This window comes from Achroia grisella, unplaced genomic scaffold, assembly GCF_030625045.1.
Source record: "Achroia grisella isolate CSIRO2021 unplaced genomic scaffold, CSIRO_AGI_Agris_v1 utg487, whole genome shotgun sequence".
Taxonomy (NCBI): domain Eukaryota; kingdom Metazoa; phylum Arthropoda; class Insecta; order Lepidoptera; family Pyralidae; genus Achroia; species Achroia grisella.
The window spans coordinates 2,424,417-2,447,825 of record NW_026712891.1 but is presented as its reverse complement, the minus strand read 5'-3'; the positions used below and the strand labels follow the sequence as shown (position 1 = coordinate 2,447,825).

The window sequence follows — 23,409 nt, the reverse complement described above, 5'->3', positions numbered from 1 at the left end:
ATGATTTATACAATATGTAACAATACTAAAAAATATATAATATTTACTACTATGTGTTACCTAATAACTCCAAGCTTTTATTCTATATAGATACATGTAATATGGGTATATTACATGTATCTATATAGAAATAAAAGCTTGGAGTTATAAATAGGTTCACTATTTTTACAAAAGAGTTAAAGATGCAATGCTTATTAAAGTAATATAAATACTATTACGTTTAAATACAATAAAATGTCCCATGGTGCTTGTTGATTTTATTACAATGCAACCTTTACCAAAATAAACAACTAGCCAGTCTACAGTACCCCGAGGTAATGCGTTGTAACGCAAATATTTTCATACCTATACATATATGTAAACTTACTTTAAACAATGAACAAGAACAGGTCTAAAATATTATATTTTCTTGTTAAAATCCAATTACGTAATTCTATTTTTTATGAAAATACTGAGAAGGAAAATCATTATAGTATTAATCAATTTTGGTTAAGATTATGTTACCTTATTTGTCTAGTGACTTTGTTTATTAGCATAACAAAAGTTCATGAAGTATAAGTGGGTAATACTATTATATAATGCATGTCGTCGATTCAGAAGCATAGTCGTTGATTAGGGAACAGGAAAAATATATGTCTTTTTGTTTTTATACGTGAACTTAGGATATAAACAAAAACGTACTTATTACTGTTCTCGTGTTTATTTTCAACCATTTATATATAATACTTTTTTATAAAACAATATATTTTTTTATTATTTGTAATATTTATATCCAGAGCATGGGATCAGAATTTCAGATAAAGATCTATGGAGGGAGATCTTTACCTGAAATTCAGTGGTATATTTTTAATAATTTCATTAAAGTTGCCTGGTAACTTTATTGAAGTCATATAAATCCGATTTTTGGAAGCTTAGTACAATTGCGGTATGCTATACTCTGCCATAAGAAGCAAATGGCGATGCGAATAAAACTTGAAAACTAGATTAAAAACTGACTAACAAATCACTTATCATAAGTTGTATAAATTGCATGAATGAATATATTTTAAGTTCTAGCGCAGATAACATAATATTACGTATTCTAGTAACCACAAAATATAAAGATTTCACTTGGACTCATACGAATGCGGAATCCTAAATATAAGAAAATTATAGACCATAATACTTTTAAAGGTGCGACCGGAGGGCATGATTGCAGAGTTATTTTCCGCTACGTTGACCAAACCATCGTGCGTAGACGCTTGAAGAAAATGTGAAATGAATCTTACCCTCTCTTGCACTTGACCTACCTTGCATTAAATAGCCAAATTAATATTAATAGACACAAATATTTTAGGCCCTCAATCCCCAAGTGGTCTACAGAAGACGTTGCATCATTACATAGTATAAAACTAAGTCGCTATCGCTGTCTGTATGCCTAAATCTTTAAAACTACGCACCGGATTTTGAAATTTTTTATTTACTTTTTAATACATAGAATGATTCAAGAGAAAAAATTATATGTATAATACATGTACACCCGTGCGAAGTCGGGGTTGGTAGCTAGTAAAATAGTAAATTTGCCTCTCGCCTATTTTATTTTTTACCGATTCGCATATATTCTTGATATATGCGTGTCCCTAAAACCGAGAGGTACAAACTCTGGACACAACATTTCTACTTGCTACTTTAAAATATATCGAATCTTCTCCACAGGCTATCGTTCTAAAATTTAATTTTACATTTAAGGTAGTCTTTACAGAAATTTTGAAACGTGTCTCAAAGTTTTATACTGCCCAGCCAACAATGTTTAGACTTCCAAATTATTAAAATTGACGGATTTTCGTTAACATAAATGTTTTTGTAGGCTTAAGAATTAAGACACAATCTTAATTCTTTTTTAAACTATAATCTAAATACCTATAATTAATTTTATGTAAATCAGAATCAAAAATAGAATAAGAAATAAAAGAATTGGGATTTTATCTCTTCAATGGTTACCAGAATGAAATAATTTCGCAGTGAACATTTTTACATTTCACTAAAATCAAATCGCAATCAATGACAAAGATCGCCATGCGTACTCATTTTTCATTAACAGTTTTAGTTAAAAATACAGCTTTAGTTATCAGTATCTTTTTGTTATTATATTATTTATTGAAATTTTTTATAGTTTTATCATACCACAACACACAGTCCAGTGGGAAGTATAAATAATTTTATAAGTCGTAAATAGAACAGCAGTGAACAATAAAGAGTAAAAATAATGACATAACAATCTATAATACTAAATAACTTTCTGGCCGTCCAATAACTCTTCTTTTACTTATTATTTTGCAAAATGAAATACGATGCCAAGTCGTTCATTACATGCTGAGCTTTCAACTTATTCAATCCCCGACATTCCACATGGGGTTTTACCCAAATATATTTACAATTTCTTATTATATTTCCACAGAAAATCAATACCGGTAAAATGTATCTTACATTATGCACGTACAAACATCCTATTAGCTAAAATGGAGAGATATTGGGTCACAAATATCCCTATATAATAGCTAGCTAATATTTTCAACCGTCTTTAGAATGATGCGTCATTAAAAATTCGCAGTTTGAAGGTATTGATTTAATATTGTACGATATTTTCGTTAATTCCAACCTGAAAAGGAGATTGTATTTTATTTTAAAAAAATTAGACACACTTCTATTTTTCTCAAACTAAATTAGTTAAAATAAATATTTTTATTCTGGATAGAGGAAGATGGCATTCCCTAGTTAAAAATCTCCATGATACTTAAAAAATAATGATGTTTAATAAGATTTCTTTTAAAAGTTTCTGCTTAGTTCTTATTAAAACAATATAATTAATGACGAAAAGGAAAATAAACTAAAGCTAGTCAAAATTACAAGAGTACAATGCAGAAAATTTTTCGTAAATGCAGTTGTACAACGAAAAATGCTTTTACAATGCTTTTAACTTATGTTTGCACTAATTAGAAATCGGCAAGTAGGAGAGCAATGAGTAAGAGTAACCCTTGGTCTTTGGACACATTTGAAATATTCATTTTGAACATAAATTATTTTTATACATATATTTCTTCGTATATTCTTTAACTGAGGTACCGTATAAAATAATTTATATTCACAAAATAAGTATATATTTCTATTTCATATTTATGAAATAAACAAGTCGACTTTCCACTATATGCCATTCCGGAAAATATGTATATGATGTTCTAAACACATATACATCACACTAAATGTGTTAGATAATACAATAATAAAAAACAGGCAAGGATCGCTCAATACCTACTCATTTAAGCAAAGCTATAAACCAGGTTATATGTTGGTCGGCGCCGCGGCCGTCCACCTAATCAAATAAAGGAGAACGGAACGGATTTACGAGCAACGAGAAAATGTTCCTCCCGGTTACATTGGTAAACACTTATTACGGCCTTGAGGGAGCATGGTAATACCGGAGCTTATCCAGTTATGGGGCTTGTGAAAAGTCTTACATGGAATTACCTTACGGTATCTATTGTGAATGAAGTGTTGTAAAGGTTTATCGAAAATTTATGCATTTACGAAAACTTTATTTGTTGACGGACTTGTTGATTTATTGAAAGAATTTCTTTTTGAAAACGTAAAGTTTATTAATACGTTTTCCATATTGAACTGAAAAAAAGTACTGGATAGTGCCCTCTGGAGACTTGCGCTTAACATGTTAGAGACCAAACCCTTTCATGACAGGTTTAGAGTACATACTGTCAAAGACTTCTATATATGTGTGTGTCCAATACATGGTCCATTTTTTAAACTATTAGTGTGCGAAATTACATACTCCTCCCTCCGTACAATTTTCGTAAAATGTTTTTACTTCACGTATTAATATTATGATTTATTAGCACTCTATTGTATCTTATTTGCAAGTTTTAAAATTATAAATTATTAATTAAATATAGATTGAAATACTTGCATGTACAGCATGCACATGCAAGTATTTCAATCTTAGTATATAGCCTAAAGTCTATATATACTTAGGCTACAATATATTATCCTAAGTTATAAGAAGAAATGATTTTTATATTGTTATAATACATTTCAGGACAGGTCATTGAACTTGACACCCATTTAGATCTCACCTCTTTTGACGTAGAAGTCAACAATCAAGGCATATATCATAATATTGAATTCGGCTATCATTTCACATTTATGTTTTTGATGGGACATTACAATACTAGAAACGTTTAAACTAAGTAAGAACTAACTAGAGTAAGAATTCAAGATGAAAAAGCAATCTTTAGTATAATGAATCGTTCTACTTTTGAACAGTAATTGTAGATTCTTCAAGGTTTTAATTAATGAAAACGAAGTCTTTAAAACTGCACGACGTTGTGGAAAATGGAAAAAAACGGTCTAGTTTGAAAAGGATTATCTTCGTTTGGTCATGAGAGCTATGCAAAGCCCAGTGCGTCCATTTACACTGACGTTCTAACTGCATTTGTTATTTATTCAGATCTCTTGGAACATTTTTCTCTTTCTAATTCATCGCCCGCTCCTTTGGGCAATTTTAAACTTATAATTAACCTACGTCTCTCTCTTAATATATATAATTTTGGTGTATTTAAATATTTTAATTAGCTAAATTTCTAATAGATACTCTAGTCAGAGTATCAGTACATAGACTGTACTGATACTCTGACTAGAGAGAGAGAGTACAGTCTTTCCCAACCTTTTTTATACCACGTCCCATCATAACATACATAATTTTAATATTACTAAATTAATTTGTTCAGATAACTAACTTAAATGCTATGTTTTAGGAAGATATTACTAGAAAAATTTTCAATAAAACACAGTAAGTAAAATTAATGAAAACTATAAAAAAAGTAATGAAAAACTGAAGTTCAAGGGCATCACGTGATAACGTGATGTTCTTAGTGCTATTCATGTATACAGATGACGATTATTAGTGACCATCAGGTAGACTGTCAGCCAATTTGATTACATAAAAAATCCAAATTTAGGAAATTCTAAATATGATAGGAGATAAAGCAAATATTAAAAAATATAAAATACATGGGTTGAATAGGTTAAATAAATCCTTATAATAATTGAAATAATTTTTTATGTCAATATTAAAAAATAATAACAATAATGAGATAATCGCTATGTTGTTTTGTGGTTTCATGTATTCTCTAAAAAATGACAAATACTCTAATTTCGTATATCATCAGCATAGTATTTTACGAGCCTACATTTTTCACAAAAAAAAAACTGATGAACTAAGACGTCAGGAACTTGGTTTGACTGCGTACGTGCGTAAAATATTGATGGAAGTACTATGGGAAGGTGCCTTTGTGACAAATAGAAAAAGACACCTGTCTCAATGGAGTTAAATGTTCTGAATTATCAAGTAGCCTACGCTAGTAGTATTTGGAAAAAACATTTATCACGTTTATAACTCCACATCAATTAACTTTAACGTTAACATTTTATAATTTATATGAAAATATGGCAACTAGATTTTTACCTTTCAATTTGCAATAAATAATATTTATAACCTTTACACCTTGTGTTCTAGGTCGACTGTTATCGCCGACGTTTTGATAAACGTAACGTTTATTAAGCCTACTATTCACTAGGTGTGTATATATGTATATGTATAAAATGTGTATGTGTTTTGCAGATACAAGCCAATGGCATATGTGTTTCTATCAGAAAAATAAAAATTGAAACACTAAGTTTACATTTTGATGTCAACAAATTCAAACCCAAGATACTTCAAAGGCATAACAAATAATTTTAACATTAAATCCATATATATAAAGCGGGTAAGCAGGCTCTGCTTTCATCCCATTAATGATCATAAATTTCTCTAAGTCCTTGACAGCTTTCCCAAAGTCTAATCACACCTTACATACATATTTTATAACAGTTAACATGATAATTTGCAGTAGTTATTCACATAAATATTGCTTAATGAATACAGTATTTTATTTCAAGAGTCATTAATTCGTATATGCACATAACGACCTATTTATTCAAAGCAAATACTATCCGTTTAGCATACACCTGATTTTAATGTAATTTTATAAAAGATCCATTTGAGCATACAGAATGACTGCATAGAAATATATCTATATATATATATATTTCAATGCAGTCATAAGTAAAAAGTAGTTAGTTACCTACAACATTGTAAGGGTAAGATTAAAGTCCCATTGTAATAGTAAGAGTCAATTAAATAATTTATGGTGAATTGAAACACGTTTGTAGATTATAATATCATGAACTAGTGCTGCATTCGACTTCGTCTGCGTATACATTTGGAGAGGTCATATAAATATTAAGAATAATCAAACAATAAAAATAAAAGGGCATTGATAAGCAACGTGTTTATTATTTTAATAATAAATAAATTAGTAGTAATAGAAGACATGTATAAATTAATAAAAATGATCTATCTCTTTAGATTTCTTTATCTTATATGTTGACGCACATTTAACAACAGAATCTGAGAAAATTTTATACTAATTGCTATAGCCGTTATTACATGAAACCTTAACACAGAAACATACAAACAGACAATATATACGTGGTGGCGGATATCACTTACCATCAAAAGAGCCACTAGCATATTTGTATGCATAAAAAAGGGACAATCAGCCAGTTCTCGCTTAGTCACGATTTTACTATTTCATTATAATGATGCCCAATAAGCGCCAGTAGTGGTGAATAATGAAAATATTTTATGAATATTTAAATATTTATACCATATTATGTCATGGAAAGTCTAATAATATATGATACATTTTTTACTAGTATGTAGATTTTATGCAGCACTAAAAATTGAAAGGTGGCAGTCGATAAGTTCCGGCAGGTGTAACCCTCCTTTGAGCATAGGAACCACCCGAGATTTAACCAGTAATTGCCCTGCTGAATATTCAAAGCTATGCACTGACGATCAGCAATTGCGGCTACGTGTTCTTGATTAGTTCACAGCCCCTGCGATAATGAAAATATAAAACTAATCATTTCTTTTATAATATGTATATAAAATTTATTTATAGAATCACTTAATAAATACAGAACCTAATGTTAGTGCATTAATTTTGATCGATGCTAATGAATTATAGTTCTTATCAAAAGTTAGTTAATAAGACGGGTGACTATAGGCGTTGGTTTCCATTTTCAATTAAAAGAAGTATAACATAATTTACTTGCAGTATGAATTGTTTTTATATAAAAACTTAATTCTGCAAATAAAAATCTAAAACAAGTTTTAAAACAGAGTTATCGCTGCATCATTAAGAATTAAGGAGTTCCCAAAAACTTTTCGGAAACACATTACGAAGAGAAAAAAGTAATTCGCAAAGCTTTAATTATTCAGCGACGTAGATTGTTTTCAGTGTGAGCGGCCGACCGAAATCTAAGTGCACGGTAGTGCACAGAACAGGATCTAAAAACAGAGTCTTCAGCTTTCATATTAATATTACATATTATCTATACCATTCTTAATGTTATTTTAATTGCTACATTACATTCTATTATATTATATAAGAAGAATAAAGTATTCTAACAAATTAGGATGATAAATTAATATAAATAAATATACCTACCTGGACAACATAAAATATAAGTATTTATGTCAGTTGTCAGTTTATAATATTACATACCATACCACAAGCTCTGGGACTAGATGGCGCTGAGTTAATTGTCCAGGTATATTTATTTATATTAATTTATCATCCTAATTTCTTAGAATACTTTATTCTTCTTTGTAGAAATGTTTGCACCCTGCGAGAAGTCGAACCCGAGATCAAGGGAAATAAAGCGATATTCCAAACCGCTAGACTACCGAGGCCATCATTCATCATTAAGAAGTAACTCATCAACAAAATACGAATTAATAATATGATATAATTGAAAATACAATAATATATTCAATTAATAAATGTATCTTGAAGGAAAGCAGAATACAGAATCACACCCATCGAACGGAACCATCTGTGCATTTACTTTAGAACAATGACATTTGAAATGGGTCAGCCATGATACGGCCAACTGAGGCATAAGGAAACTTCGACCTCGAACAGGGAAAGTCAATTCAAAGTGAGAACTTTTTTAAAAGGTTAACCCAGTACCGAGCAGGCCTTCCCTATTGATTTTAAAATAGTCCCTATACATTGTTGTTCTCGTATTCGTCTAAAGGCCTCCGTGTAATTGTGCTCTCAAATCTTCGTTAGTAAACACTGAATAATTTATTGACCACCCGAAAAGGGTAGTTGGAGGTTACGCCCAAAACAAAAGACGTAATAAAGTTTAGTGGACCTAGACGCACTGAAGGAAGGCAACGATGCGGTGAAATTGTGAATCTTAAACATGCATATGTAAGTAATATGAATATGTGAATCGAAAGCCAGTGTTTCTACTGTTTACATATATAATATTTCAAATATTATTGAAATTAATGACTAAACCTACTCGCCTTAGAATACTTTGAATTGTCAAATTATATAATCAAATAAAAACACTAGAAACCTCAAAAGCGGCTATTCTATTCGTAACGTGAAAAACTTTTATATTACAGGTTGATTATAATTACACAAATTAATCTTCTTTATATAAATTGAGCAAGTTACTAATTATAATTTAATGGACATGTGAAATTAACTGTAATTACTTTTTGAAATTATACAATAAAATAAATTTTAATTTGAACATATCTTACAAATATTATTATCGCTAATAAATGCATGTTTATTACTCTTTCGCGCAAAAACTACTGAGCGGATTCTGATGAAACTTTATAGTAATATAGCTCATACATAAGAATAACATATAGGTTATAAATTTTATGCGGGTGAAATAGCGGGCACAGCTAGAATGTAATAAATCTTTAATTTGCACTAATTTGTTATAAGAATTATCTTAAATAGTAACTACGTATATTTTTATGTTCGATTTAAATATAAACATATATCTATACACAATGACTTTTGAATTATGATGCGCATTGGTCCCCTTAATATATTATTATGTTAATGTAGCGCATATCATTTCAAGCATCACGCGCTCATGAATAAGGGTAACCATTTTTCATGTAGGTACTTATTTTAAGATGAATACTACTTAGTTCGAAGCTTGCAGTTAACAACTAATTAGGTACCAATTTACTTCAACAACTGTAACAGCTATTAGATGTAGTTAGTAGTAGTTCTAACTCACTAACCTCCAAGTGTGTAGAACTTGACGAGATAGCCGGTGTAGATTCCTTAAGGAATGATACTGGTAACATATTGGTATTTAAACCGCGTAAATATATAGAGATGGCAAATTGTATAGAATAATAGATTTATACAATGTATTATAAAAAAAATTGAAATGGATAAAATTTATTCCACAGATTGTTTTCTGTAAATTTTCTGCTATAAAAAAAATAATATAACGCTCTAAAGTAAGGTGTTTTGTTTGTTTTATAAATTGAACAAATAATAATTATCATTTGAAGGCAGAAAGCTGAGAAATCCATAACCGTTAGTATGACATTGCGCTCAAATAATATCTGTTTTCAAGTACAATATCAATTAGTAGAAATATAGAAATTTATTTTCACAATCAATGTATATTTATGCAAAACGTTATACCGCTTCTGACCGTGAAATATTGAAAGGAATATAATACTGTGTACCCTTTCAGTAAAATATATTTGAATATTTATAAATAAAACATGATATGTGGTAACCCTATATAAAATCTATTAAAATATCGCGATTGTCGCGTCCCGGCCGCTATATCGCCTGAATAATGAATACACGCACGCCTCGTATATTGGCCCCTTTTTAATTTTCCATCGCTTACACGGGTATAAATGATAACGGATACAGATCGCTGAATATTATAACATTAATAAAAATTATATTAGCTTTGATTAGAACGCCCACACATTTTTATTCGTAATAAACGTCCTACATTCTTTATTTTAAAGTGCCACTCAGATTCAAACTTAATTGGTATTTTGAAGCGCGTATTTTATAGACCTCCTATAGCTACAGAGCAAATACGAAATGAAAGAATAAGCGGCGTTATATTTCAATAAAAACAGCGGCGACGATATTACGAATTGAAATGTGAGAGAATGAAGGCATAATGAAGACGACTCACCTCGGCCGGAAGCCATTGCTCCGTCCCACGTCGTTCCTGTGCGACGATATCCTGTGCAGCTCAATTTCCTGTCCCGTGGAAATTCCCGTCGAGTTTTTATTTGCTCCCTTCATTCCGACACTGCGCCCGTTTCGTTTTTATCTGCAAATGTTTATCGCGTACCGGCCGCCGTGATTTTGAATGCCCTCAGAGGTTGTATTCCAGACATATCGAGTGTCAGCATTTATGACACCTGTCAAAGAGAGCAGTTTTTAGATAACAACGCAGTTTTTCCACTAAATATTTTTGATACTTACATATATAAATGTCGTGGGGTTGGGAGTGTAGAGCGAAGTTTGTGAAACAACTACCCGCAAAACCGACTGAACGACGCGGGCTAATTTCAGGCGAAAGAGGTTGTCCAGGTCCAAATCGATACGAGGCACCGCAAATATTCTGTAAATTCTTCAAATAATTTACTACTTCTCATATTTTAGTCAAAAATATAGACTTAATATTAAAATTTTATATACATATTAGTTATATCATGCTTCAAGTGAAAATAATTGTTGATCTTGCCTACTTAGAATACTATGACAATATTGAAGTTATAGAAAGGTCTTTGTACTTCGTAGGTGGCAATGGATACTCAAAAATAAGACGCTCGCCAGCTTATACTTTCGGTCATCGAACAAGGTCTAGTTTCTCTAAGCCTGTTACTACACCTTTTGCACCGATGTTCGGCTGTCAAGGATTAGGAAGCAAAGGTAAAATTTTCAATGTTATGTTTTTAAAACTGTAAACACAAAATTATTATAATTTGAGGTAATATTTCAAATAGTAAAGAGTGTAAAATAAATGTAGAGTTTCATATACCTACCGTTATAAGTAAAATAAGCCAATTATTAAATGATAAATTATAATAATACTAAATATAGTACTGCTGTTATCTTGTTACCATATTTAAGGCAACCTTTATTTATCATAAATCATTAGTGTCAAGATCCGATTAATTATATTAATAACTAACTACTCGTTCCGGCTTCGCCTGGGTGTACATATATTATATATATAAATATTCCTCTTGAATTAGTTTGACTATTAAAAAAAACCGCTGCAACATCCGTTGCGTAATTTTAAAGATTTAATCGTACATAGGAAAAGACAGCGACTGCGACTTTCTTTAATACTATGTAATAATGATAATTATGATGTCTATTGAACCAAAAAATTAAAAAAAATAATTATTGAGATCACTCAATTCTTGCATTATCAACATGTCTTACCAGGTCAATATAGAATAACTCACTGCGTCATCACACCACATATTGAGTCTCCATACGATAGAGTGAAAATACCAGGACCTGGAACATATGCCCCCACAGCCGTATCTCAATACAAACGACCACCATCATACAGCATGCGACCTGCAGCAAGACCGCCTTATCAAGCATGGGACCAGTGGACTCCGCCACCAAATATGTACTACCCTCCAATACCTGCCATGTAAGACTTTCCTAACTACATACTTATATTTTGACATCAAATATTACAATAATATGTAAAAGTAGTATAAAATGTATGTCATACCTAATACTGAGTTTCGGATATATATAAATAATTTCAATTGAAAAGATTGCCAATCAGGTAACAATCAGACAACTTGCCGTCTGAAGAAATCAGGAGATGCCTGAACTGTCGAGTACCTGAAATGCTGCATTCGTGCATAAATCATGCATCTATGCGTTATTAAGAGACAAGCTCGTTGTCTTCCGTCCACAAAAAAAGAACCCAGATAGTTCCTTAGATTACGCTATATGATTTCATTAATCTGCCAGATATTTTTTAATTGATTATGATGTGGTAGATAAAGAAAACTAAATATATTATCACAAGAGATACTGCCCGTTTATGTTTCAGAAAAGCGCCAGCATACACTCTCGGTTACATGGAAAGAGGCTTAAAAGCACAAAATTTCCCGGGGCCCGGCGAACACGAGCCAAACTTTGACTACGTCAAGAAAAACAAACCTGCATTCTCTTTTGGTAGCCCATTTAAGAGTTTAAGACCACCGAAGACGCCGCCTCCGAACGCTTACTGCGAGAAAAAGGTAAGCAGTCAATTTACTTAAAACATATTACTTTAATTTGGAGTTAATCAAACTCGTAAAGTTAACTGCCTCCGATTTTTGGAGTGGTAAATATTTGTCTCGAAAATGCTTACGTCTAATGAGATTTCTTCGAAGGGCTTAGACTTGCTATGAACAGCAATAATCACAATTGGTAATTTGTAAACCGAATTATATGTATGAAATTTTATAAATTCATTCATCATATTTTTTCTTATATTATAAATATAATGTAACTTAACATATTTACTACTTAATAAACGGTTTTATAATTTACGGTACTCTTAGTGGAATCGTGAACGTCCATAGTAATATCATAAATAACGTCATAGACGTCAACCATATATCTGGTCCTTCTATGGCTCGATATTCACCGTCGACGTAAAAATGCTAGGATAAATTTTTAAAATGTCCGATTATTTCAACACCTGTATAGATAAAGATTATCTATGTGAATACTACAGTCATGTAGTACTGTATACTCATTTTCAACCAAAGAAGCTTCCTATTTTCATAGTGCTCCGGACTCCGGACTCCGGCCAACCCACGAGGATGTCATATAATAATGTGATGACCGTGGTGCAGTTCATGTACATATAAACGATTTACCATCAGGCGGACCATTTACCATCGGCTTAATTGACCAAAAATGAAATAAAATAAATCATAATTTTGCAACTGAAAGTACCCATCTACTTAAACTACAGTATAAAATAGGACGCTTCATTCTGTCTTTATAAAGTTTGTTCTTATTCCGACTTCACAAAAACATAAATGATTCACTTAAACTGACGAACTTGAATATAACACAAAGATGTATCTTCAAAAATATCTGAGAAAGCCAAACTTTCTCTTTGTATTACGACTGATAATAAGCAGTCGTTCGTATAAGACATTGCCCAAAGTTATCCCATTTTCCTCTAACTGTCACGCTTTGTCTGAATTCCTCTTATAGTTTAAATTATGAAATTTAATCGCCCACTTTATATTACTAATATATGTTATTATACAAAAAATACCCTTTTCTTGGTTTTAAAGGTTGAATTAAAAACATGATTATAAAAAAGAAAACTATTTAAATATGCAAACGTCATAAGATATGATTAACTAGCTGATCCGCTCAATTATGTCTGCATCAACCACATTTGACATTACATTTCGCCCAATTTGCATAATATCTTATTAATTTTAGCCTGTTTTATTCTAATGGATAAGCTACATTACTGTAAAGTTTTATCAAAATTCATTCCAGTAGTTTTTGCGTGAAAGAGTAACAAACGTCCATCGATCCATTCATTTATCCATACTCACAAACTTTCGCTTTTATAATATTAGTAAGGTATAAAAAAATACAAATACGTTAATACACATTCTTACATATTGAAACGGTACTGTTGTATCACTTTACCAATTAACGTAGTAATTGTTACAGTAATTCCATAATATATCTATGATAACAATTAAAATTGCAACAATGCTTTTTATATCTAGCCTAGAATTTGAAATACATCTTCAGTATGGGTAACTCAGTCTCACCTATATCAGTTGTCAAGCAGCTTGCTTTGTAAAATGTATTTCGGTTGTATGGTGAGTTAACGCAGTGAAATAAAAATTTGTTCATGGTAATGAAGAATGAATGGTCAAACACGAGTACTCTGACAGGCGTTACATTGTTATGTGACATCCGTGGTGCTGTTCATAAGCAATGATTACCACTTACTATAAAGAGAGTCATCAGCTTATTTATTTATTAAATATAGTTAAATAAATTCGCAGTCCCAGTATTAGCAGTATTTATAAATCTACTAACTACACGAGACGCTGCAATATGTACGAGCCTTTATGTTACACTTATGCAAATTGTAATAAATCATTCGTAGAATGTATATTGTATTATATCTAATGCTTATCACTTTTCCAGTTCATGGTAACGAAGAGAACAATGCCGACTCCGTCTTTTGGTATACGTCACACACCCTATTTAGGGCGACACGAAGTACCTTTGAAATCATCTAAATTAGGTTTAATAATAAACGGCGCTCATTAAATTAATTGCACTTTATTAGCAATTAAGTTAGATAATTTTATTATTTCATGTAATTTTACTGATGTACCCTGTCTACTTAGTAGGTTATTGTTTCTAGAGTTTCTTATACCTTATGCTGATATTAATAAAGTTGTATATTGACTTTTCTGTACAATTATAATTACCTACTTGAATTATTTCATCCTTAATTTCCTCCTGTCTATTAATACATGTTGTTATATATATTATATATACTTAAATCAACTGCTAGTATATATTACATTGGTTAGAAAAATACTTATATGTAAGAGAAAATATACCCTATAATTTTACATGTAATTTTAAATTCTGGGACCAAATGAATAGAAGAATGTAATCAGTGCATACTATGTATTGGAAAAGTAGTTCATTGTCTATATCAGATTATATTAAGAGAAAATGTAATGTTTTTATTGTATACTCTCACCCCTTTTAGCCAAACACATACAGGTGAATACAAAATACCACAATAGTGGCAATCAAACATATACGGCCACGGTGGTCTAAAGGTTTAGCATACCCCCCTTACTTCCGATGGTCGCCGGTTCGATTCCTCGCATGGCACAAAAATTTGTATTCATGAGTATGATTGTTTGTATCGGTCTATGTGTCTATGTATAATATGTATGTATTTATGGAAAAAATATATATCAATATATATGTATCAGTACCCTTAACATAAGCTTTAGCTAGTTTAACTTCGGTCTAGATAGTGCTGTGTGAACTGTCCTGAGATTATTAGTATTAATAATTCAGCAGTAAACGGTCGGTAGGGCTTATGGACGCCTGAAATACCGCGCACCAATGTGCGCGCTACTTATTCTTAAGAATGGTTTCATGACGTTATATGCCTAAGTTTTATTTGTATCTTTATACACATGCTTTATCTACATTTTGATTCTCGGGAAGGCTTTAACACTCTATTTTCTGATTCTTATTAATTTGCAATATTTTCCTTCTTAACAATGGATCTTCTGTATGAAATATCTCGCGAGAAAAGTTGTTCAGTGTGAGTAATTCTAAACTGAACTATTAATAGTTACATTTTCATTTGTATACGTCAAGGAATGGCAGTTAAAATGTGTGTAATTAACTTTAAAAGGTATCGACAGATCTAAAGTAGACCATTACCGCCTGAATTCATTTGATTTTAGTTTCTTTCAAGTTCGCCCAAACGAGTTAAACTTTACACAGAGCTCACTCACTATTAGAAGTAGAATGGCACAGATCTAAAGTGCAATTTAATGGTTTGGCCATGCGGACGTAGTATTAAAACACGATCAAAGTTAATTTAGCAAAGTTTTATTCAAACTTGCCAAGTTACGCTGATTTGTATGCAGGGAGAACGTTTCAGCGACCACACCGCCGTAAACATAAACCGGCTCCTGTAGGACCACTTAAAGTTTTTCTATTCGTTTTTCCCTATGCATTTCATATTGTTGCGGACGCTTGGTCCATTCCAACAAGGAATTTATCCATGAAAGCTTTTAAATTCAGAATATTGTACTAAACCAAAAGAGCAGTAAATAGGTTACCTACTTAGTGTTCTATATTGTATGTTGTGATAATTGTAAATGTTATAAAAGATCAGTAAGCTTTAACTTCAACCATTACGTCTAAGCTTACTAATGCAAATGAAAAATATGAGGTCATGAGGTCGGGAAGTCGATGGTGATGAAATCTCTAAGCATTTATCTCATTTGCCACGCATAATCACATTGTGGAATCACCTTCCAGCAATGGTATTTCCGAACCGATACGATATTGAAATCTTCAAGAAAAGAGCTTATTCCTTTTTAAAAGGCCGACAACGTACTTGCAATTCCCATGGTGTTGCGGGTGCTCATGGGCGGCGGTATTCACTTACCATCAGGTGAGCCGCATGCTCGTTTATCCCCTGTGTTATAAAAAAAAAATTGGCTTCTAATCTATACTGATGTTATAAAGACAAATTTTGTGAGTGTGTTTGTTCTGGGTAATATTCGGCACTACTGATTCGACATTCAAAATTGAAAATTATAGTGATGATTAGCCCGGGCTGCAATGAAGTATATTGCTAAAACGCGAAATGTGACACAATGTGAGGACGATGGGTAGGCCAGCGGGTTCCATATAAAACTAAATTGTAACAAATACTTTCTAAAATGTAAGGTTGCTCAACTATCCTTAACGCTCCAAAATGAAATGTGTTATTGATGTGCAATGAGAGTAAACCCGCACTACGTGTTGTGAAACCTCTTTAGTTTAATTTTTTATATTTAAAAAGTAATGTATTATAAAATTTTGAAAGTTAGTTCCTAAGATTATTGCAAAAAAGTGACATTATATTTTTCTTTCGGAATTTCCTAAAATATTTTATTTCTATATATAAATCCACTCATCCTATGTACCTGCTGTCCCAGAACCTATTATCATATATCATATATCACAATATCATCGAATTATCCAATCCATCACACTACGCATACCATGTTTTAAACCAACATAACTCGAGCCTACCTCGATTTCCCTTATAGTTTATTAGTTAGTCAGAAAATTGAATTAGTAATATTTTTTAATTTTGCCATTTTCGATTAAACCTTTGCACTAACACAAGAAAAGTACCTATAACATTCTATTCATACTAAATTTAAATCTACAATTTACGTACAAGCAATCTCACCAGAACTAGAGACTGCAAAATAAACATGCCATCTCTAACGACGGCGAATGGCCCTCAGCTCCGAAGTGCAGCAGTGTTGATTTTCGATGATTAAGTTTGCGTTGTGCAAGTGATCACCCCATTTGTTATTCGTTTGACTAGTGAAGTCAAACACGACGGTCTATTCGTAGACTGAGACGTATTTGTAGATTGAGAAAATCTTTATCCTACCAAACAGGAATTTTAGTAATAATAATTTGTATTTATTACAATGTAAAAACGTATGATTCATCTACAGAACTACATAATACTTACTGAGCCTGCGTTTGCATACCCGTGATATTCGAAATAGCAATAGGTTATATCTCTTTTTGTAAACTAATTTAAAGTCAAATCTACCACAATACTTTAGTGATACCCCTCACAATAAGATTAAAGCATTACTGTAATCAGGGCGCCAAATAAAACGACAAACAGAAAGACAAAAATTAAACAATTATTATTTTTGTTAATTATATTGAGAAAGTCATGTACTTACATAATAATACAATTTAGTATTTACATAACCTAGTTGTACAACTAAGAACCTAAAATTAAAAAGATTAAAAAAATATAATATGATGACTAAAATATATTATTAAAAGGGGTCCCTTTAGGATACAATTTATGTACAGACAGCGATTATCGTTCATTTAATTTGCGACAATTAATAAAATATGATATTGAATAATAATTTAATCCACTATCATTAACCAAATAGATGTAGAAAATAATTAATTTTACCATAAACAATAAAATAACTGGTATATCAAAACCTAAACTTAAATCTCGTTGACAATATTACTTACTTAATGAAAAATTCGTTGATGCAATAAAATGATTTGTCAATAAGGCAGTTAAAACGCTCTTTCTTGAATATTATAACATTGCTGAATTCTCATATGTCGTCTAGGATGACATTTAACAAATATGGCTGACTCGTACAGTGATCAGTTTACATTCTTACCTTTTTTTTTATTTATTTATACTCTTTATAGCACCGAATACAGAAAATGTGGTATTATCGTTAAGTAATTTTTTTCCAGATTGCCTTTGTGTAGATAGAGAAAATAAAGATAAGGAAATTACATTTAAATTGTTTATGTATTTACATTACACCAAGCACATAACATACAACTAGATATTTGATATAAATTCTTAGCTACGTTGTTTTTTTTTTTGGAAATACAAACATAATATACACAGAAAACTTCTTGACCGATACAATATATCATACTTATGAATACTATTGAATACCCGCGACCATCGAAGGTAAAGCGGTGTGCTAAGACGACAGAGGCCGTCATATAGACAAATTAAAATTAAAACAATTTTAAGTTTATATAATACCTATATAATCCATTGCCATCCTACAAATCCAGCAAATTTTAGCTATATGGTCAGCAAATTACAAATATCTTATCTAGTTACTTCCATTTGACCGCATTCAGAACCGAGCAGCCAGAACTATTGGTAATCAACGTCTTTGTGACAGACTCGACCCATTGGCTCTGCGGCGAGACATTGCATCTGTGTGCATTTTCTACCGCATATATCATGTTGAGTGTTCTGAGGAATTATTCGGATTCATGCCATCTGATGAATTTCACCATCGTAAAACACCATACTGATCACCTGGATGAATAGAGGTCCTCCGCCGTGCGTTTTTCTAGAAACTTTTTGTTACGCTCTACCAAATTCTGGAATCACCTACTTATTTCTTCTTAAAATACCGGAAACACACTAACACTTCCCCTGGTGCAACACCCGCTCTTAGGCGGCAGTAATCACTCACCATTCGCAAGCTCGTATGCTATGCTATAAAAAAAATCTGGAAATCAACTAACAACACCATTAAGTAGACATAATGCATGTTTTGGTCTGCTCTGTTCTTCTGTCCTTCAGCATGGAACATCAAATATGTAATGTCGATTATACATATGTACAGATAGATAACGTTTTAACTGTTAGGCGATAGGCCCATGTATGGTTTCTTACCGCATTTTGTTTTATTATTCACTATTTGTAAATAAAAAATATATGTTTAATTTATACTCAAAGGATTGTTAGTATAATTTATATCAGCTATCATCCTGCACGGAACGAAAGTTAGACAAAGTTCAACGTCTCGTAGGCGTGATGATATTATGTTATATACCGTAGATGCCTGTAGTGTGTTTACATTTTAAACCAAATTATAATTAAAGACATTCTGAATTTTATAAGCTATAAAGAAACGTTGTTATGAACAAAAAATCCTAAATATAATATGTATATTTATTGTAATAGAATCAATATAATAACGCATCGACTATAGTATTAGTCATAATGGATATCTCATATTGCAACCTGCAGTGATTATTATCTTTGTCATGAATTTAATAACATTTACGAAGTAACATACTGAAAATCATAAAATAAGTAGTTTCTATGTGAGGTTATAATTAATTTTCAAATTATATTAAGGAAAGTACATGAACACAATACAATCTCATAATATTTTTTCATTGATTTATTAAAACATGAACTTTTTTTTATTCCCGTCTATTGCAGAATACTAAACAGAAAGACAAAAAAAAAACAAAGAAAATTGTATTGTAAACATTTCAATAACTAAAAAATGTGCAGATACGTTCTAAATGCAATTAGTTATTGCTTTAACGCAATTAACAGTCCACTTGATAATCAATCAGTTGGCTAAACTTTATTTCTGAATTAGTTATTTACAAAGCATAATTCAATCATATGGAATATGTAATATTAATTGGTCATTAAACGCAGCGCGATATAAATACTATATTTATTTTACAAAAGAGAGCGCTTACGTTAATATTTATCGCCCCTATGGGTTCAAGAGAGCTTACGTCAGTGTTTTAAAGATTCAATCTATCCTCACCGTTACTTCACAATACATTTAACTGGTAGAAAATCATGTATACATGAAAATTTTAATATTTTTAGAAAACTTAAAGATCGTTCAAATAGAAATTTACCGACCGTAAAAATAAGGATCAAATTGTTAGTAACCATTGTCTTAACTATGTATACACGTAATTCATGTCTGTTTAAGGATATATATTTCAACTTTTATAATATAAATGACAGTACAAGGTTCGTGCATATGATCTGACAGAGAGATTATCAAATTTATATTAAACAATTGTTATATTTATGTATATAAGCAATGGTTACCATTTAGAGTAGGTACATCTAATAAACTGTCACAATATTGACTATTTATATCACCTACTTATATCAAGGAAATTTAGCTTACAGAAACATTTGCACCAAGTGTTGACGATTAAACGTAATGTGTAAACTATAATGTGGGACATATACATAGTAGACAGAATAAAAATATTTTGATGCAGGGAATAAAAAAATTTCGCTCGATTCAAAAATAGGTTTATTAGCTTCTAACGCATGCCATTCTTCCCTGTGAAAATGTGAAACTATCAAACATCATGATTTTTTAATTTCATTGATATTGTCTTCATTTGTATGAGTTAATCTTCATCGACATTTAAAGGGGCTGATCACAGACTTGTGGCGGCGTGGTGGGCCGGGTCATTTGAGGCTTTGTTAGCTGAGAAAAAGGATGGTCGAGCTCAGTTCGATTTTGAAATATCATCCGTCATACTCGTGAACGGGTGCTGCTTGTCCTATGAAAAAACTGGTCTTTTGTAATCACTATGACTATTTCCTTTTAGAAATTATTAATTGTTTAAAAGTTGGTTATGTATTTACATGAAACGGTTATTATACAAATTTAAATATAAAGAATACAGTGCTAATCGGTGGTTTGTATTACACACTTAGAGAGTTAAATTGTAAGTAAGAATAAATTATTTAAAATGAGCAGACACACAATATCTTGCTTGTTCTTCTTGTGATTTTTAGATAAGGCATTCCGAATGAGCGGTAGATTAAAAAAAAAATGTTATGACTATTCAAAAGTGCTTCAATGTAAGTTTATTTGAATAAATGGTTTTCTATTCTATTCTTTCTATTCTATTCTTTTTCAATAACTAAAAAATGTGCAGATGTTCTTTACTTGTTATTGCTTTAACGAACTACACTGTCCACTGTTATAATCAATCAGTTGGCTAATTTAATTTCTGAATCTCATATTTACAAAAGTATAATTAAATGCACAAACTGGAATATGTAATATTAATTGGTCATTAAACGGGCGCGTTGGTTATGGGTTCGTTGGTCGTGCAAATGGCGGTAAATTAAACGGCGCTGGCGCTTGTGGAGTGTATAATCACCTTAATCGCCCCTACCGCGAATCTCAACCCGACGATGCTACGTAGCAACCCGCCGCGCCACCGCTGCACCATCTCTGTACTCAGCCGTACTTCGGTATTAAACGATAAACTGGTAGAAAATTGCACATGAAACTATTTTAATATTTCGTTATTGTAGCGCTGAAATCGTTCACTATTACATTTTAGCCGACCGTAAGAAAGTTCTTGAGGATCAAATTGTTAGTAACCATTGTCTTAACTATGTATACACGTAATTTTACTTGTTTGCTGTTTAAGGATATATATTTCAACTTTTCTGAATATAAATGACAGTACAAGGTTCGTAGGGATATGATCTTTTTTTTTGTGTTATTTTCTATATTTTCAACTTTAATTGTTCAAGTCTTTGCCAATTCAGTATTACCATTGCTTATATACATAATATAAGTCCACAGATGGTTACCACTTACAATAGAGTACATCTAGTAAACTGTCACAATATTGACTATTTATATCACCTACTTATATCAACGTAAATTTTATTAAATATAAACATTTGCACCAAGTGTTGACGATTAAACGTAATGTGTAAACTATAATGTGGAACATATACATAGTAGACAAATAAAATATTTTTATTTCATAAAAATATTTTGATATCTGAAATTTCGTATTGACACGTTAAATTTCGCTCGATTCAAAAATAGGTTTATTAGCTTCTAACGCAACCATTGTCTCTCCCTTTACACAATGAAACGATATCATAATATGATGATTTTTTATTCTTCATTGATATTGTCTTCATTTGTATGGTAATTAATCTTCATCGACATTTAGCGACAGGGGCTTTGATCACAAAGGAGTAGCCGACCGGTAAAGGGGTCATTTGAGCTTTGTTAGCTGAGAGACCAAAGGAGGGTTTGATCTCTTTGTTCGATTTTGAAATATCACCCCCCGGCGCTAACGAGGTCTTATATGTCCTATGAAAAAACTCAAAGCTTATTTTGTGAAATAGTATATGGGTTTTAGAAATTGCATTCTAAGTCAACCGACTTAAAAATGTTATTCCTATATTACATGAAACGGTTATTATACAGATTTAAATATAAAAAATACACGTAGCCAAATCCCGGTACTTTTCTCAACAAACAATACGTTGTGGTCACATGCGGTCGGAGAGTTAAGTCCCAACAGATAGTTGCAACCTAAATCTAAATATTTAGTAAATGTGTAATGTAGAAACTGTTCTTAAATATCTACTATGTGCATAAATTTTATTTTTAGATAAGGCTATTTTTACAGATTTGAAACGTACAAAATATAAAATTGAAAATTAAAAATATATTACCTATTTAATATCGAATTTTACAGACATGAGTTATTAAGCTTAACTTCTTCTTAACTTTCAACTACATTTTTCAAAACAAATAACCTACTATTAGTACTATACTACCTTTAAACATCAAGAGGTATATGTCAAGTAATGCCAACAATTTTACACAAACTCGGTAAGTTCAATGCGTACACGATAGCATGCGATCTACTTTTTAATGAACCGTCACTAAATTGCAAACTGTTATACTAGAAACTGCATTACATTTCTTATTCACTAGTACACACTCGCTCCTACTGACTTTACTGTTATTCAAAATTATATAATAAATTCAAGTTTGACAAAGAGATGAAATAGCTCGTAAATAATGTATTGATTCCATCTTCAAGATTCTCATGTAACAGAGTTATCAATAAAATTTCATAAGAATAACAAAAGTACGTCTAAAATACATTATATATTTCCCATAAAATAATATTGTTACATTTTCCCGTACAAAACGTCAATTTCATACCTAATAATTTATTTGCGACTCAGAATTATTTTCTCTATTGTCAGGAGCAAGCTAGTGATTTAAAAATGTTTTAGACTTTAATAATATAAAGAAATAATTTCCTTTTTTTATTTTACTTTTTGAGAAAAAAATAAATGAATTTAGTTGTTAATGACTGTGATATTCTCAAATCGACTATGCAGTCGGAACAGAATAGTCAGTCAGGTACCTATTTTATTATGTACAGCATAGAACTAATTCTTTATCCTTCGCAGTATCCGGCAGTATCTGGCAGCGCCTTCTTACTAGCTTTTCCCTTATTTGATATTTGAACA

General features: G+C 31.2%; 1 protein-coding gene across 1 annotated transcript; it reads left to right on the top strand.

Annotated features, from left to right (window-relative positions):
• Positions 1-10,375: 10,375 nt before the first annotated feature.
• Positions 10,376-14,443, top strand: LOC131846018 (outer dense fiber protein 3-like protein 2). Its single transcript, XM_059195220.1, has 5 exons — positions 10,376-10,583; positions 10,761-10,892; positions 11,415-11,631; positions 12,046-12,235; positions 14,175-14,443. Exons 1-5 carry the CDS (start codon positions 10,451-10,453, stop codon positions 14,298-14,300), a joined length of 798 nt encoding a protein of 265 aa, XP_059051203.1. The 5' UTR covers positions 10,376-10,450; the 3' UTR covers positions 14,301-14,443.
• The last annotated feature ends 8,966 nt before the right edge of the window (positions 14,444-23,409 follow it).